Consider the following 17,474-nt stretch of genomic DNA (forward strand, 5'->3'; position numbering starts at 1 on the left):
CGTATTATCTAGTAGGGGTTCACGCACATCTCTTGAAAGCCTTATCAGAATAGTAATAGGAAGAATGGGTGAAGCCTGTTAGGTTTCTCGAAGCTCAGGTGCATTCTGGTTCGTGGAGCAGTGCTTAAAGCAGAGAGGGCAGTGCATTGAGAAAAAGCAGAAGATGGGAAAGAGGAGGAAAAGGAGTCATGTAGGTAGAAGTCTCTCTAAGCCAGTGTATTTCAGAGTCATCGGAAGTGCTTTTAAAAAGCACAGTTAAATTAGAATCTCTGGAGAGGGGACACAGGCACTTAACAGTAGTTAAAGCTCCCCAGGTGTTTTAATTGTAGCCAAGAATCACTGCTCTGAGCCTGTCAATGCATCTCATTCCAGTATGTGCCAACAGCTGCAGCTCTGCAGGGAGCTTACCTCTCCCAGTACACCCCAGTGCCTTCTTCCAGTGTTTCAGTTGAGGTAAGAACTTCATAGTCTCTTGGGGTTGAAAAGGAACAGAGGCAGGTTTTCCACTGATCAAAATCTTCCTCTCGCAGTGATGCCGATTCTGTGTTCATAAATAGCTGGTGGGTGTGTGAAGAATATAGGAAGGAGAGACTTAGTGCCTTTGATTGAGGCCCTTCCTCTCGTTTAGCCAGACAGCAGTTAACCCCAGGGTGCTGGCTTGCGTTGACCAGTGTGCTCTGGGATGAGGATAGGTTGCTTTAAAGTTGGGAAAGTAATGCTGTGAGTGTGCATGTGTGTGCGTGCACTCGCACAGGTGTGTGGCAGTGGGTAGGCTGGGGAGGGCACTCAGCGTAGTGAGGCTGCTTCAGTGGGAGGTGAGGGAAGGATGTGCAAGTTGACTCGCCTGCCTTGCCTGTGGTACAGGAGAGTGGCAGCCAGCAAAGCCAAGTGCCGGTGGATGCACCCTCAGAGCATGGCGTCTACTCTTTCCAATTCAACAAGTAACAGTGGTAAGAAACACACACCGAGGGTGGGGTGGGCTGAACAGCCTGAAATCAGACTGGTTCTCATGCTTGTCGCTCCGCCTCCCCACCCTCTCTGGCTTATGCCTCTTTTAGGGTTTCCCTCCCCGTCTTTGTTGAATATAAAAGAATTCTTGGATATGCTGATGCTCCAGACTCCAGAGGGCTGACCAGGAGTACAGCCCTTCTGTGGGCCCAGCTGAGGACTAACACTTGGTCATCGGTTTTCACAGGCCTGGGCCTGGAAAGAGAAATCTGCACCCCCGCCTTCTGCTCTTCCTCCACTCCTGGTGGAGCCTGGGCGGGTGGTGGCTGTCACCGTTTGTGTGTGCTGCAGTCAAGGACATCAACAAAACTTCTTTTGTGAAGAAAGTTTGCTGTTTTGCTTTTAACTGCAATATACTCTTATCCTACTCCAAAGAGACATGGTGCCTGGAACTTCTTCCCTTCTTTGTGAAAAACCATTTTTGATGTGTTGGACTTTTTTGGGAAGGCTTTTTTTATAAACATTATTTCTTAAAAAAAAAGATGTGGTGCTAGAACATTGATGGAGTCCTTTGTGGGCCCTTCTTACTGAGTTTAGCAATGGACTTTTTTTGTGGGGAGGTGTGTGTAAGAATACACAGACTTTCAATGTTTTGTTTTATAAAGCTCTTAGATCACACATCCCATTGCTTCTTCACATACATTTTATGCCTTCTTTTCCTCATCCAGATTGTTCTTTTTCTCTTTTCCATACAGCAGAACCTGCTTACTTTAACCTCTTTACAGCTTTTAATTTTGTTATTTCTTTTTTGAATGAAATTTCCTATGGAATTTGGAGGGGCAGGGCAAGGAACAGGGAGACTAAGCAGGCAGTGGAAGCGGCTTTTCCTCCCTCTGCCCTTCCGGAGGCAGAGCCTTGAGCCTTGACCTCGGCTAAGGAGACAGTTCCACAGCCTTTGGTAGCCATCTTTGATCCAAATTGGGATGAAGACTAGGTTTTCCCTGGCAAGTTCCAGAGGAACAGACCTACTGACTTCTAATTCTTCTCACTGCCGAGGCCAGCACCACACCTTCTGAGAAAATGTCTTCTCCAGCTACAGCTTTTCAGGAATACCTGCTTTTTGCTTCCCGGAGGATCTTTTCTGCCCTGGGTCTCAGGGCCCCTCTCTTCCCTGTTGCATGTCATTGCCATGCTCAGAGCCTTTGCATTTGTGACCTTGCTGAATCCACTTAGGTTCCTTCCCCACCGTGGACCATCAGCGGCTTCACCTTTAGACCAGTGATTCTCAGAGATGTGGTTTTGTCCCCGAGAGGCCATTTGGCAGTCTCTGGAGACATTTTTTCATGGTCATGTCTGGGCGTGAGGCTGTGTGCTGCTGCCATCTAGTGGCTGAAGACGAGGGATGCTGCTGAACACCCTCTAGAGCACAGGAGAGACCTGGCTCCCCGGACCAAAGAACTCGGACTCAAAATGTCAGTAGTGCCACGGTTAGGAAACCTTGATGAAGACAGTGTCAAGCCTGCCTGTGTACCAGAGGACTTGGTAAATTCCCAGCCCTGGACACACAGTGCCTTTTGAGCCCCAGGCAACTAGTTGAGAGAGAACTGAGGTTCTTGAATTTTCCCCAGGCTTTCACCTTTGGCACCTCTATGTATACAGCAAGGGCTGCCCTTGAAGGGTTCAGGCCATGTGCACACACACGTTGAGAGGGATCGAGGCGGGGGCTGGTCTCTCTGTGTGTGTGTGCTATGCTGGGGTGGGAACGGACAAAGTTCTTTGTAACTGTCCAGAGCATTTGGGCCCCTTTCCCAGGGAACCAGGATGTCAAAAATAATTTTCCTTGTGGAAGGACATCAGGGAGCTAGGAGAGAAAAGAGCAATAAATCCCATCTCAGTATTCCCAAGGTCAGGAGCCCTTCACAACAAGGCTCTGTTTTGCTCTTCAACCCCATCTCCTTCTGCAAGACCTGGCTACGCACCTGGAGACAGATTGGAGGAAGCCTTTGCCCATCGTCCAGGAAGGTCGGTCCTGCACCTTCTCTTCCCAGTCACTCCCTTCTACACTGAAAGTCGAGTGCTGCTCCCCTTCACTTCCAGGTCAGGTACGTTTCCCCCAGACAGACAGAAAGCCCGATGATGGAGAATGGGGAAACAGGTGTTCAGTAGGCTGGCTGTAGGGAGAGGAAGGAGATGCTCCAGGGTGGGAAGAAGCTGTGATGTCAGTTGTACACAGAGCTTGGGCCCAGCTCGCCCTTCCCAGAGTTGAGAGTCCTGATGCTCCCCACCCCAAGTCCTCTTGTGCATCCTGAGGGTGAGGAAGTAGAGGCAGCAGACAGTAGGTAGGGGATAATAGGTAAGATGGAAAATATAAAAGACGAAATTGCTACAGTTTTCTCATGGGTACTTCCAACCTCAGGAAGGCTTTATCTGATGTAAAACAGCCCCAAGTCCAGTAACCTTCTGGGAGGGTTTGCCTGGGCAGGTAGCTCTTGTTTCCGAGTCTCTAGTCCTTAGTCAGAAAAGTACACCATAGGTCTCTTCAGGGGCCTTGAAGAAAAAGAGAAGAGTCTAGTTCAGTTAATTAATAGTAGTTTGGGGGAACCTTGCTTTGCTAGGAGGTTTAGTGAAAGGAGGGCCTTTCATGTACAGAAGCTGTTGACATTAGTGCTGCCCCTTCTCTGCCTCTCAGAATTCTTGGTTCTACTTTCTCTGTATTTAAATGTTTAAATGGCTCTTATTTTGCATTGTTTTGTTTTAAAATTATGAAGTTACCTTTTGTCCGTTTTCCTCATGTGAATCTGCTTAATGGATTTTATTAATGAATGTTTCTGGTTTGGGCAGGTTTGGGCATGGGAAGTGATGGAGTGAGAGCCTGAGGTTATTTTTCTGGTGGTTAATGGCGTCGTGGAATTTTGTTTGGACCCTTTTGGGTTACACTCATGATACTTTCCCCCTAATTGTTAGTTCATTTCTGACAGTTCATAACATGAGTGAGTGGGAAAAGGAGAGAAGGAACGAGGGCCAGTTTTTCTCTCTCAAAATGGCCCACTGGTGGCAGTGGAGCTACTGAGGAATTGTAGGGGGCGTCTGCAGGCTCATAGCCTTGGGCTGGGCTCTTTAAACTATGCTAGTGTTTTCTGAATCCTGTCTTCATGGAACCCAGGTCGTACTCTCCCTGTACTTCATATCTCACCCTTGATCATTACAGTGCTCGTTAACATTCTTAAAATATTTTACTACTTGGTATTTTTCTCTTTTCAGTCAAATAGAACATACTAGAATCACTTTCTCAGATGATATAATCCTTTATTAGGCTTAGCACCTGCCTGTCCCACCTCATGCCAATATTACTGCTCCTGTCTCACTCTGGATACTCAGACCCGAGGCTTTTTGGAGGAGGGTTTGGGTCGAGGTTAAGGAAGATGTAGAAATGACAGTGGGGAGAGATGTTATTTTTAGAGTATTTTTAACCAAAGGATTGGAAGAGCTGCCCAGGACTAGGAAGCCTAGTGGCTCTAAAGAGTAAATAAATACCCCTTGTCAGGAATAGATGGGGTAGTAGGGGGACATTACTTGCACTGAGTGTGAGGACTAGACTTTGTTGCTTTACTGACCCGCCCTGGACCAGGCCACCTCAGCCCAGTTCCATTCTTCTTTTCCTGACTTACTGATCAGTGAGCTCATTTAGCCCCTTGGTGCCTGCACTGCTTATCCCCTGCTGCTTCAGTGTCTGCCGTTTGGGGTGCCTACTTGTGGGTTGTTATTTTGCTCCACAAAGGTGCAGTGTGAGGGCTTACTGGAATGGAGTGTAAACATCTAAAAGTTCTTTCGTGCACGTGCCCCACCTTCTGGGAGAGCAGCAGCATTGCACTTATTAGCAGTTTACCTCGACCTTCTTGGCCTAGGGCGATAAACTTGGGTCAGTGATCAGGTCTAAACTTGTCCCCAGGCTCTGCTAGACCAACTTCAAAGAGGGTGGTATTATGACAGCCAGTCTGTAAGGGCTAGGTCTAACCTTGTGCCTTGCCACATTAACCTCTGCGTGATTCCCTCCTAAACCAACTATGCCATTTCTGTGCTACCTGCTTTTAACTCCTTCCAGGCATTAGCAGATCTCGCCTTCACCCTTGCTTTTACCCTTTCCTTTTGTAGGAGGGTCTTCCTTCAACAGCTGAGCCAGGCCTGTGAGCTCTATCCCCCTTCTCCTCTTTGCTGAATTCTGCGGCACCTCCGTAGAGGTGCTCCCCACGAGACTAGTAATAAGAGAGGTAGGTGCCCTCTCAGCCCAGCTACCACTGCTGCTCCTCCCTGGCCTGTCCACTTCCATTTCAAATGAACCTCCATTCTCCCGGGTATGGCCCACAACTTCATTGTCCTCGTTACAGATCTACCTCACAGTTCCACATTCAACACAGGCACAAGCACCTGGTTTACACGTGTTTCCTTCCTTTACTGTTTTTCCCTTCACAAGGGTTAGGAAACTGGGGGCTAGAAAGGGCTCACAATCAAATGCGAGAATTCGTTATTTCTATTTCTGGAATGTCTTTGAGATTTTTACCTCCTTTATTCACCCTAGAATAGTGTGAACTCTTCAGTTAGATATTGCTGTGGTAGGCCAAATGATGACTGCTTAGGATATTAAGTAATGCTTGGGAGCCACCCCCAGAACACCAGCACTGAAGCAGAACTTATGACTTGTTTAAGTTTGCCAGTGGCTGCCACTAGCTGAGAAGGTAAGCATGCACCAAAGTGGCCATCTGAGGTTTTTGGAGGGTTGAAAACAGAGATATTCCTTCTCCTCCTATTCCATTTAGAGGGTCACCAAAACAAAACTTCCAGCCTTCAGTGTGATAAGCTTTCCCAGCTTGTAAAAAGTTCTCACAGCATTTACTGGTGTTTGCATCCCCCAACACATACAATTTCGGGGGTGGTGAGTGCACTCCTGCATGCACTTACCACCTTGGACAGGAAATAAGTTTAATTATCCTCAAAACACATTTTGTACAGTTCTTTATCCAGAGGTTTCTAATTTTATACTTTTGCCATGTTTGTGCCAGTGCTGCCCACTCTAATTTTCTGACCTTTGGTATTCTCATGTTTCTTCCCTATAATTTGGTAGAACTTTCTCTTATTTCAACTTGTGAAATAAAACACAAAATCTACCTCGTGGTGTCTTATCCATGGGTGGGAAGCTGGGGAAGGTGGTGATGAGCACATACTTTTCCTGTATCAGGAACACAGGTGGCAGCCTTAGAAAGCCAAGGCCATGCCTCACAAGGTAGGAACTCGGCACACTTGAATCCTTTGTTACAGCACCTCAGCCAGAAGCACCCGTTTCATTCACATAAACAGAAATTCTGCCTTGGACGCCTCCTGGAAAAGGAAGGGCCAAGCCTGGAGGTTGAGAGAGAAATGTTGACACTTAGGGGCACACTGCTCTCCTGCCTGCTGTCTTCTCCATCAAACCAGTCATATACTCACCCTGACACCACCCAGTTTTCCCCTTTAGGCAATTACAAGAACCTTTGTTGAAGGAAGATAAATACACGGAGTCTTTTGAGTCTCTATCAAATGTGGTTTTTATTCAACTGACAAGCACTTTTCTACAGCTGCACTTGTGGAACATCACATGGCAAAAACAGGAGTTTTTTTTATCTCTAGACTTTTTTTTCCTTTTTTTACCTTATTAAAAATGAGATTGGTCCTAAAAATATAGAAAGAAATAAATTTAAATTCACAAAAAACTGTACATTATCAAAAAGTCACTAAAACACCACATTTGGTTATATAAAAAGTCAAGTCCCTTTTGTTGTAAAAGGAACGTGGAAATTTGTTGGTGTTGATGGTGTGGTTTCTTCCTGTTACCAGACTGATGGGAGAAGGGAAACAGAGGGGCAGGGGTGGGTTTTATTTACTTTTAAAACTTGCCTTCCCTATCAAATACTCTCGTCAAGAAGAGAAAATCCACCTAGCTCAAGGGGCAGTGAAGATGAGAAAGAAAAGTGAGAAATGGCCCCTTTGATCATGCCCTGTCCCACCCCCCCCATCAACCCCCACTCCAAACTGAGGCTAGGACTCCACCCCACCTTCAGAGTGCCTGGTCCCTAGGGAAAGAGATGGAGCTGGGAGAGGAACACAGCAGGAACAATTGAAACTTCACTCCCCCGTCCATCTAACCTCCAACAGTAAAATTAATCTAGAACATTTTATACTGGGGAAAACTGCCATGGGGAAAAAGAAGAGCCCCCAACTATAATAGTTCCAAATGCTTGACTAACACAAAGTTTGTTACAGAGCAGTTATTTAGATAAAATATAAATATTTATGCATAATATAAAGTCAATTCAAATATTCTTCAATCCACCTCTTATTTAAAAGCAAAAAAAAAAAAAAAAATCTCAAATAAAATTAAAAGTTCTGAGGTTTATCTGACAGAAAAGGCGACTTTAGAAATAGGCTAGGGGGAGAAGGGGCATAAAGAAAGAAAGGGGTTGCCCCAGGACCTACACTGCCCCCACCCCCTTCAGTGGCAATTCAGTGCTGCTAGAAGTACAGGAATGCTCCCCCTCACCCGGCACCCCCTCTCCCACCAATGGAACATTTCTTGGGTGCCTCAGCTCTCTGCTTGGGCCAGCCAGCAGCCACCTCCCCAGTGCAAGTACCCGTAATCTCTGATGGGAGGGGCTCTGCTGAGCAGGAAAGCAGGGGGCCAGGGGCCCATGGCTATAGCTGGGAGTTAGCAGCTTTCCTCTGTTGGGGCTTAACTTGGGCATAGTCACATGTAGGGCAGTGATGGACCCAGAGCCTCTGCTCCCTACTCACTTGTGCTCTGGGGTCTCTGCTACTGGGGAAGGGGTCCCAGGATACAAAGTAGATAAGGGAAAGAGCACAACTAAACCCACAGAAGCTCATGGGATTAGGAAAAGATCCAGTTCTACCCCTCTCCCTGCAAAAGCTTAGGACTCAGAGCTACTGAAAGAAGTTGTTCCTGTTAAAAGATTGCACAGTTTGAAGAGGCTGGAACAGAAATGACTGGGAGAGAGGGAAGAGACACAGCTTTGACCCAGAAAAACTGTTCCTGTGGTTTCCCAAAGACAAAGTGATAGTTTAAAACAATGAGAAAGGTGTCTCAATGGTTTGAAACAATGGGGAACAGATACTTGGGGGGGAAAATGAATGGATGCCACCAAAAACAGGGGCACAATCGCATCCTCTCTCACACACACACACCCATACACACCTCTCTCTCTGTCTCAGGCCAGTCGATTGCTACCTGGCCTCCATCTTGGGGTGTGCCCGAACTCAGCAGTAGTTGTCCCTGAGGAGTTCCCAAGAGGGAGGTTTGGGTAAGAGGTGGGGAAGGAGGCTGGAAGGCCCAGGGTCCAGGGTGCCTCCCTGCCTTCTCCCCAGTTTACTGAGTTTCAAAAAAGGCTAGAAACTCAGCATGTGAGGAGTATCCAACGTTATAGAGGGGCTAGCTATTGGCAGGAAGATGAGGACAGAGAGAAAGACAGGGACCTCTGAACTTCTTTTTCCTTTGAAGGGAAAAATTTGGGGGAAGAGAAGGGAGGAACCCGTACACAGTTTTACATTATTGGATGAGAGACAAATCTGAAGGGGAGAGGGGAGTGAGAGAGAGAAAGTGAGAAGCAGGGGAGGGACTGAACATGGAAGCAGCATGTTCAGGGCCCGGTGTCCGGCTCGACACACTTGGGAGTTAAGTCCACTTTACTGGCCGTCACTGCGGGTCCACACACAGTACAGAGTGTTTCTCGGTTTCACACATTCACTAGAACTATTGCTATTGTTAAATAGCCCCAGAATGCTGGGGCACGTACAAGGAAGGTGAGGAAGCTGGGAGGAGGAGTAGGGGCTTCTTTCCTCCTCCTCTTATTTAATTAGGAAATAAAACAAAGGAAAAATTATTTTTTCTTTTTTGGCTTTCAGTCCAGAAGGACCTCATCTCTGCCCCTCTTATCTGAGGAACAAGAGGAGGAAAGGGAGAAAGGGTGTAAGGATAAGAAGACGTAGGGCGCTGCCAAGGGCAAGGTCAAAAATCAGGGTTCTCCCTCTGACTTGAGTCTGGACCCAGGGCAGCATCAGCAGGTGAGAATGGCAGGGTTTGTGTGGAGGGCAGGGGGCAATGCCACAGGGTGACTCCCCACCTCCCATGCCTCACAGATTGGCCTGTTTTCCCTGATAAAACTCCTCCCAGCGGCTCTCAAAGAAGCGGCGCATGATGTGTCCAGCCTTGCCCACTTCAGAATCATCTTCATTGAAAGTCTGGCAATTGTCAAAGACCAGGAGTGCATCAGCCGCAAACTCCTCTGAGCTGGTGTACCTGGGCAGGGGTGGAGACAGAGCTGTCAGCGGGGTACCAGCAATGGCAGTAACAGAAGAGCCAGGAGAGTCAATGATGTCTACTTACCCTCCCCGGAGCAGTCGCTCCCGCATGGTGGAAAAATCCATAGGGTTTTTGATGATCCGCCGGTACCCACTCACCAATCGTGGGTTCACAGGCTCCAGGAAAGGCCAAGCTGCATCATGGGACTCCATCTCCATCAAGATAATCCTATTATGAAACAGACAGTGATGATACACTCTCAGGAAGCAAACCATGGACCCCTCCTAGCCCTCTACTCTGGAAAACGTAGAGCTGGTTGTCCCCAGAATTCATTCAACTCACTCGCAGAACGTGAGATCACTGTGATGGTTCCGCATGGAGACGCGCCGCCGCTTCGAGGGGGACAGCCCTTCCTCTGAGTACCGGGGCATTGCTGGGCTCTCTCGGCCCCTTGGTAGCAGCCGGCGCCGGCGGTTGTCACCCTCTGGGAAGGTCAGCACATAACTGCTTTTCCGCTTCTGGCCTCGTTTTGGGAAACCAGATTTCTGAGTCAATTCTCCTTCTACCTGCTGAGGATAAGAAAAAGGTGAGATCAGCCACAGCTGGAAATACATACTCGGCTTGCTCTCTCCTTTATCACAATCCCTACTTGTCTGGGGGCCTCCCAAGTGGCACAAGTGGTAAAGAACTCACCTGCCAATGCAGGAGACGTGAGTTTGATCTCTGGGTCAGGAAGATGCCCTGGAGGAGGGCATGGCAACCCACTCCAGTATTCTTGCCTGGAGAATCCCATGGACAGAGGAGCCTGGCAGGCTATAGTCCACAGGGTTGCAAAAGAGTTGGACACGACTAAAGTGACTTAACACAGTACTACTTGTCTGAGTGTGACTGAGGTTTCAAAATACTTTCATGCATAAATCAGTCTGTGAATTTATTACTCACCCTTTTGGGTTATGTGAAAAAGCAAAGTATAATCATTCCCATTTTACAAGGAAAACAAGTAAGGTGGTAAAATTTAAAAGTGACTTGTGCAAAAAAGGACCAGAACCCAGGTCTCCTAGCACGTCATCTGGAACCTTTTCCCAGGAGAGATGGAAGGCATGGGAAGAATGATATTTTTAAGACTGGTGGTAAATGGGATGAGAAAGAAAACCTCTAACTTGCTTGGGAGTGGACTGAGAGAGCAGAAGACGTACCTGGGCCAGACAGACAGCACAGAACCAGTCTCCTTCTGGGACAGCCTCCATCTTGGGCCGAAGGCAGTAAATATGGCAGCCACGGTCACACCCATCACAAAGTAGAAGAAACTCATCGTTGTCACCCTTCCGGCAGACTAGACAGGTCTGGACCAGGGTTGTAAGGAGTTAGGGTGAGCCCTCAAGCCTCCCTGCCTGCCACTCACCCCACTCATCCCAGCTGCCACCTCTTCAGCTCCCCAGGCTTCTCACCACTTTGTTGACAGACTTCTCCCAGGCAATGGACCTCTCCAGCTGGCCCAGGCACAAGCAGACTTGGGCTGCGCTCCGGCATCGCTCTAGCGTTTGGCGCCAGGCCCGAACTCGAGGGGTGATCTCGTATGATCTGATTGGAGAAAGTGGTGATTTGGGGATGAGGAGTAGGATTTATTGATTCCTTCTCCCCAAGACCAAGAACTGGAGGGTGGGCACTCACATCTCTGTAGGTGTACACTGTGGGGCACTACTGGGCGTGCTGAGCAGGGCCTTCTCCAGCACAACCTCATGAGCTGGCCACAGGGGCTCCCGCAGGTACCGCCGCTCCACATTCTGCTCCAGGGCAGCAAGTCGCATCACTGCCAGGTCCAGGGGGTTGGTAGTTTTACGCTGGGGTGCCAGACCTTCCTTGCCTCGACCCCGCCAGGTGATATCCTCCTGGGAATCAGCTAGGTGCTCACAGTAGGCCAAGTCTTCACGAGTAGAGTCTGGGCTGGGACACGTCCAGCCCTGCAGGTGGGAGACAGAAATAAAACTCATTATAAAAGAAGGACATTACGCACAGAAAAAGATATGACCCATTTAGGGTCATGGGAGGTCACTTTGCAAAATGGGAACCCTAGGTTTTTCCTAACAGGGTATAAGAGATTAACACCCTCTCCTCAACAACCCCCTACCCAGTGCCAGCCCAGGGTACCCGAATCTGCAGATCAGACAGGATCACCCGCTGTTCCAGCTCCTCCACCCACTGAAGGACAGCCAGGTCTGTCTCATATGTCTTCTCTTTGGGGGTCCAGCTCACGATCCCTTCTTCAAAGGCAGGTAGCTGACTGGGCTCAAAGATGGGGTCTGAAAAGACAGAAGGCAGAGGGAAAAGCCCATCAGACTGTTCACCATCCACAGCAGCAGCTCAAAATTGACCTGGGCTCTTCAGCTCAGGCTGGTTAAGTATTTACCTGTTGAGGGCCGTAGGCAGACTTCCTGTAAGAAGTCCCGGTGCTTGTTTAGGTGTTTGTGAAGTGCTTTCTCTCGGATGCCTCGGGGGTGCAGGGCCTTGAGCGTGGCATCCAATGTCTCAGGATCTCGGATCCACCACCAGCCAGAGCGCATCTCTGTGAACAGTTTATTTGTGTAATGTGGGCAACGGGAACTATGTGGTCCGCATCTGATGCCACTCCTACCTGTACTCTCATTCCATCCCACCCCAGGGTCACTCACCAGGTGGGACAGGCTGGGCTGTCAGCTGGGTTAGATAGCGCTGCTCCATCTGTTTGAAGAACTTACTGGGAGGCCTCCCTCTCCGTTTTGGCTGTCCTTGCCCTGTGGGGCTCTGTGGTGTTTCTCCAGGATCTCCTGCTCGCCTTTTATGAGCCATGCCCAGCATAGGAGTGAAAGAGAATGGCCCTGGAGAATAGGCACTGGCAGCACTGGCTCTACTCACCTATGAATGAGATGAAACATTAGGTGATGAGGGTGTTTTCATGTTGACAGGATCCCAGTGGCCTCATCCCTTCCCCACAACCATGGCAACAGCCCACAGCCAGGCAATCTAGCCTGTGGCCAGATGAATATAAGTGCATACCACTAATTCTGGCTACTTACTGGCTTGGAAGAAGCAGGTAGCTGAGGGGAAAGAGTGGGCTGGTCCTCAGAAACTGCAGGGGGTGGTGTAGGGGCAGCATTGCAGGGCATCTGGGCTGAGAAATTAAACCAGGGAGCTTGAGAATCAGGGCTGGCTTCTGTCTCGTCAGGTTCTGGCTCCTCCGGGGCATGTGATGGGGCTGGGTCCAGTTTTCCGGGACTGCTATCAGGCGTGAGGACTGAGCTGCTCAGCAGGGAGCCATGGTTCTGAGTCTGGCTCAGCCAAGACAGGAAGGCTGACTGGCTGAGGTCATGCTGGCTCTGACCCAGAGACAATGGGGAGCCTTCTGGCTCCAGGAACCCATTATGAGTGTGAGGATGGGACTGAAGCTGGGGTTGGGCATGAGCCTGAAGCTGAGGATGGGACTGAGTCTCAGGCTGAAGCTGGGTCTGAGGCTCTTCTGAACCTTGACCCTTGGAATGAGATTTCAAGTGCCTAGGTTGCATAGAGCCAGGTTTAGTTTTCCGAGGTCGGCCTCGGGCCCGGGCAGGAGAATTGGCAGAGGTGCTGGAGCCAGCTAACTCCCTCTTCAGAGAGAAGTAGGCTGGGCTGGTTGTTGAATGGGTTGCCACTTTTAAGGAGTCAGTTTCCTGTTTTATCACATCTTCAGGAACTGTAAAGCAAAGGGAAGAGCATAAGACACACTGATACATAATGGGAAAGAAAGAGGGTGTACAAACACAGGACATATACTTTTTTTTTCTCTTGGACTTAATCCCCCACTTTTTGAGATTGCACTAGAAAATTCTTATATGGCAACCAGCATAGTATCTGCAAAAGAAAAACTATGTTCCCAAGTAATTATCATCAGCATAAACATAAGCTAACATTTATTGAGAACCAGCTATGTTACACATTATTCTAAGTTATTATTCTATTAAGTTACTTTAATCCCCTCAATAGCCCTATGACCTATACATTCTATTATTAATTCCATCTCACAAATGAAAACTGAAGCATATCGCTGGTAAATGGCAGAGCAGAAGGTAGGCAGTCTTACTCCAGAGCATACTGTGCTCTTAACCACAGTATGCTAAACTGATTGTCATACAATCAAAAAAGCCCAAGATGCTAGGTAGGGGAAAAGGAATTGCTTAACTTTTGTGAGCTGGGTCTCAACCCAGGGTCCTACGACACACCTACCTAAGCTTCCCTCTGTTCCTTCCACAAAGATACCAGTCAAGTAGGGCAACACCCAGTAGCGGCGTCTGTAGCGGTCCTGACCCAAGGAGACTGCTCGAAGCATCTGGGATGAGTGAAGCAGCTTTTTTCGAAAGAAGAGCTGACGCTGGGTAGGCAGTGGAAAAGGAAGATGAATGAAAAACACACTTCCAGGGTGACACTGGTGACTTCGTCCAGTATATGGGAGAAGGGCATGGCTCTCAGCTTCCCTATAAAATTGATACCATCTAGGCCTAACTCATAAGGTAACCAATTCCCACCCAGCCCCTATCTCCAGCTCCTGGGAGGCTAGAAGCACAGTACCTTGCTCAGTTTTTCTATCTGGCGCTCTAGCTCTGGGATGCTAGATGCTGTGATATCAACCTGGAGAAGAAACAAGAGACACCGAGAAAAAGGGAATCATCAGATTCAAGAGAAAGAATGTTTTCCACCTCTCACTTTCCTTGGTCTGGGCTAGTACCTCTCCATCCCTTCGACCCCTACGGCCATGGACAGCAGCTGCAGTCTCCTCCTCTTCCTCCTCTTCCATGCCACTGGTCTCCTCCATGATCCGAGAACTGCGCCTCCGCCCCAGGCCTTCCTCTGGTCCCTGCAGCTCTACCTCAGGTCGCCCCGTTCGCTTGGCCAAAGCAGTTTTCAATCTTGACACAGAGTTTAAGGAAAACTGTGGTGAGGAACATGATACCGCCACAAAAGGATCACCTTGAATCTAAGCCGTCCTGGGCCCTGGACCAGTCTCAACCCCAGGAGAGGGGCTAAGGACACCAAGTTCCAAACACAAGTCCTGGGCATGCTTCACCCTGTCCCCTTCTCTCCTCTGTCCTGTCCTTACCTTCGCAGCCGGCCTTCAACAATCCACTTGTTTTTCCTGTAGCTGGACATACTCTCTAGAGTCTTGTCAATCTCACTGCAGGGAAATGGAATAGTATTTTGAGGGAGAAGTGGCAACACACACACCAAAGAAGGGAGGTTCAAGGGTAAAAGGAGTTTCATCCTAGAATCTAGACTGGATGAATGGCAGAGTAAGGCTCGGACTTGCCAGGGAAGGAAAATCAGATTCAGTCCCAGGTCATCCCAGCATGCCCAGAGCATGGCAGTACACACACATCACCTAGGATTTCTAGATGGCTATACCCTCCCCTATCCCAGTCTGACCAAGGCACATAATAACCATCCCCACCCCAGCCCCTCACTTGATGATGAGGGTGGAGCCATTGAGCTCATGCACAAGGAAGGCCAGAACAGCAGCCTTCTGTTGGGGTGGCTGGGCTTGAAAAGGCTGGGTGCGCAGGCTGTCACAGAGGGCTGGCTCCACTCCATACGCCATGAGGAAGCAGCGCAGGATCTCAGACACATTGTCTCTTGTTAGTGGGATCTCGGACACCTTCTCCCCCAAGATCTTTAAGGACTGTTTGGAGGAGAACATAATAGGAGTTAAGAGAGAAAGAGGAGCAACTCAAGTTATGTCAATCTGGAGTAGGAAAGTAGGAGAGAACTATAGAGTTAAGATAGAAAAAGTTAAGAAGGAAAGTTGCTAGGGTAAGATGAGAGAAGAAAAAGGACAGGTACAAAAGAAAAGAAGTATATTAAAGGAAAATGAATAAAATAAAGCAGAGGGAGGTCAGAAAGAAAAATAAAAAATAGAGGAAAACAAAAATAGGAAGAAACTACAGATCTTCCTCCACTTGTCCCTGGAGAGAATAATGGAGAATCAGGACCTAAAATCATAAAGCAATGAGAAGTAACCTAAGAAAAAAGGCAGTAAATTACAAGGCATAGCATGTAGTATGCATATCTTCCTCAATTTATGATGGGATCATGTCCCAGAAAATCCATCATAAACTGAAAATATTGTGAAAATGCATTTAAGACACCTAATCTACAGAACATGACCGTTTAGCCAACCCTACTTTAAACATGCTCAGAACATTTAAATTAGCCTAGAGGAAGGCAAAATCATCATTTAACACAAATCCACTTAATAATAAAATGCTGAATATCTCACACAATCTACTGCATACAGTATTGAAAGTGAGGAACAGAATGGCTGCAAAAGTGACATGCATGGCTGACTCGCTGCCCAGCACCGTGAGAGTGTACTATTTCATTTCTCCAGTCCAGGAAAAGATCAAAATCAAAACCTTAAGTACCTCTACTGAAGGCCTATTACTCTTGAACCACTGTAGAGTTGAAAAATTGTAAGTCAAACCACTCTTATTTGGGGACCATTTGTGTATCTCCCTTTACTTGTCCTGATCACTTTGGAAGGGGCTTTCATGTGTTCAACTCACAAGAGAAAGCCAAATTGAGAAAAGCACGGATCCCAAGCCCTTGACCCCAGGAAGGGCCTCACCTGACAATAGGAGGGCAGGCCAGGGTCACAGAGAGCTGCTCTCAGGAGTCGCACCAGGAGATCCTGCACCTCGCCCAAGCTGTCGCCTTGACACAGGAGCCCCTCCTGCAGGACCCCCAGACTAGGGACATCTTTGGCAGGGTCAAAGCCCAGCACCTTGCCGAAGCTGTGCAGGAACTCCACAATGGTCAAGCAGTCTGAGAAGGCCCCACTAGGCAGGATCAGACCAGGGATGCGTGAGAAGTCAGGCAGCGGCTGTAGGGATAAAAGTGGTAGGTGTTCTGTCAAACACATGGGAAGGCAACAGTCTGGGTATCTAGGAGGCTCCTCCTGTAACAGAAGTGTCTTCATGGGCGGCCCCTCCAGGACCTGCTGTTCTCCCCTCACTACCTGGTGGTCAGTCAGACACATGTCCTCTGTGGGCTTCTTCATCTCCTCCAAGATCATCTGCTGCCTCTGCCGCTCCTCCAAGCGCCTCTGTGTGGCCAGCACTTTATCTGCTTTACCCGTTGGCTTGGTCTTGGCCACCTCCTCCTTTTCCTTCATTTTTACCTTCTCCTTCTTCTCCCTCTTGACCTTTTCCTTCAGTTTTTCCTGCTTTGTTTTTACCTTCTCCTTCTCAGCCTACCCACCCAAGGGAGAGAGGAATCAAGAGTGCCATGAAGATTCAAATCACCACCCTTCCCTGGTCCCCTCCTCCCCACCTTATATCCAGAAACATGACTATAAAACATGACCAACTCACATGTCTTGCAAAATCAGTTTGGTGACTTCAAAGTTATGCCTGTGCATATAAGTACCTACCTTGGATTTCTTCTTGGCTTCCTTCTGCTTTAAGCTCTTGGTCTCTTGTTTCCTCTTGTTTTTGGCCTGTAAACCATAAAGGAAGTCATTTCTCCTCAAACTCTGAAAGCATCACTGCTTGGGCTAGGATTCAAAAACAAACAAGGATGCTGGGGAGAAGAGCTGAGACATGGGATGAGAGGCTGGCAATGGATCAATTCTTTCACCCTGGAGATGTCCACATTATTTTTGAACAAGCCAAATTCTCGAAATGGCAGGTGGCAGGCGTGGGAGATGGAAAAGAAGACAGAGCAGCTGTAGGAGAAGTGAACCTGCTGTGGAATCTTGCTGATGTCCCTCACCTGCCCTTGGTTAGTAGTCTGACACTCTCCCCGCTGCACCTTCTGCTTTATCTTCTTCTTGATTTTACACATCTTTGCTTTATCCTCCTCATTCAGTGTTTCTGTGAGAGCAAAAAGAAAAATGAAGAGTGAGGCAGGCAGACCAATCTCCAGCATCCAGACCAGCACACGCCTGTCACAAAGCTGGCCTCCAAACAGCTCCCTGAAGAAACTAGATGCCTGTCTTTTTTTTTTTAAAGTATACATAAAACGCTGGGAGAAAAAAATGTATGAGAGGAACCTCCTGTGGAGGTTAACACAAATGGCATCTTGTGCCCAGAAGCACCAGCCTCTGGAACTTAGATGGCTTTAGAAAGGGTCCTGGAGGCCAGAACAGCAGAGTAGCCTTAGAGACTGTCCCTCCCCCAGG

At 48.3% G+C, this 17,474-nt stretch overlaps 2 protein-coding genes across 9 annotated transcripts in view; one reads left to right on the top strand and one right to left on the bottom strand.

Moving 5' to 3' along the window:
- RBMS2 (RNA binding motif single stranded interacting protein 2) overlaps positions 1 to 6,110 on the top strand; it is a 59,032-nt gene extending 52,922 nt beyond the window's left edge. For 2 of the 3 annotated variants that reach the window (XM_044941519.2, XM_006074988.4), the window contains exons 14-16: positions 373 to 453; positions 865 to 950; positions 1,059 to 6,110. In XM_044941519.2, the coding sequence (XP_044797454.1) occupies positions 373 to 453; positions 865 to 945 (162 nt within the window). In that variant the 3' untranslated portion in view covers positions 946 to 950; positions 1,059 to 6,110. The remainder of the gene's footprint in view (positions 1 to 372; positions 454 to 864; positions 951 to 1,058) is intronic. The other variant, XM_025283761.3, reaches the window with a different exon arrangement.
- Positions 6,111 to 6,509: 399 nt separating this feature from the next.
- BAZ2A (bromodomain adjacent to zinc finger domain 2A) overlaps positions 6,510 to 17,474 on the bottom strand; it is a 35,038-nt gene continuing 24,073 nt past the window's right edge. For 5 of the 6 annotated variants that reach the window (XM_044941514.2, XM_044941511.2, XM_044941512.2 and 2 more), the window contains 19 exons: positions 17,066 to 17,166; positions 16,725 to 16,790; positions 16,311 to 16,544; positions 15,921 to 16,175; positions 14,761 to 14,975; positions 14,400 to 14,474; positions 14,028 to 14,208; positions 13,871 to 13,930; positions 13,529 to 13,673; positions 12,346 to 12,998; positions 11,962 to 12,184; positions 11,700 to 11,855; positions 11,441 to 11,592; positions 10,964 to 11,253; positions 10,741 to 10,873; positions 10,489 to 10,635; positions 9,635 to 9,861; positions 9,377 to 9,520; positions 6,510 to 9,289 (listed from right to left, as the gene is read on the bottom strand). In XM_044941514.2, the coding sequence (XP_044797449.1) occupies positions 9,124 to 9,289; positions 9,377 to 9,520; positions 9,635 to 9,861; positions 10,489 to 10,635; positions 10,741 to 10,873; positions 10,964 to 11,253; positions 11,441 to 11,592; positions 11,700 to 11,855; positions 11,962 to 12,184; positions 12,346 to 12,998; positions 13,529 to 13,673; positions 13,871 to 13,930; positions 14,028 to 14,208; positions 14,400 to 14,474; positions 14,761 to 14,975; positions 15,921 to 16,175; positions 16,311 to 16,544; positions 16,725 to 16,790; positions 17,066 to 17,166 (3,623 nt within the window). In that variant the 3' untranslated portion in view covers positions 6,510 to 9,123. The remainder of the gene's footprint in view (positions 9,290 to 9,376; positions 9,521 to 9,634; positions 9,862 to 10,488; positions 10,636 to 10,740; positions 10,874 to 10,963; positions 11,254 to 11,440; positions 11,593 to 11,699; positions 11,856 to 11,961; positions 12,185 to 12,345; positions 12,999 to 13,528; positions 13,674 to 13,870; positions 13,931 to 14,027; positions 14,209 to 14,399; positions 14,475 to 14,760; positions 14,976 to 15,920; positions 16,176 to 16,310; positions 16,545 to 16,724; positions 16,791 to 17,065; positions 17,167 to 17,474) is intronic. The other variant, XM_044941513.2, reaches the window with a different exon arrangement.

The sequence above is a fragment of the Bubalus bubalis genome, chromosome 4, assembly GCF_019923935.1.
Source record: "Bubalus bubalis isolate 160015118507 breed Murrah chromosome 4, NDDB_SH_1, whole genome shotgun sequence".
Lineage (NCBI taxonomy): Eukaryota > Metazoa > Chordata > Mammalia > Artiodactyla > Bovidae > Bubalus > Bubalus bubalis.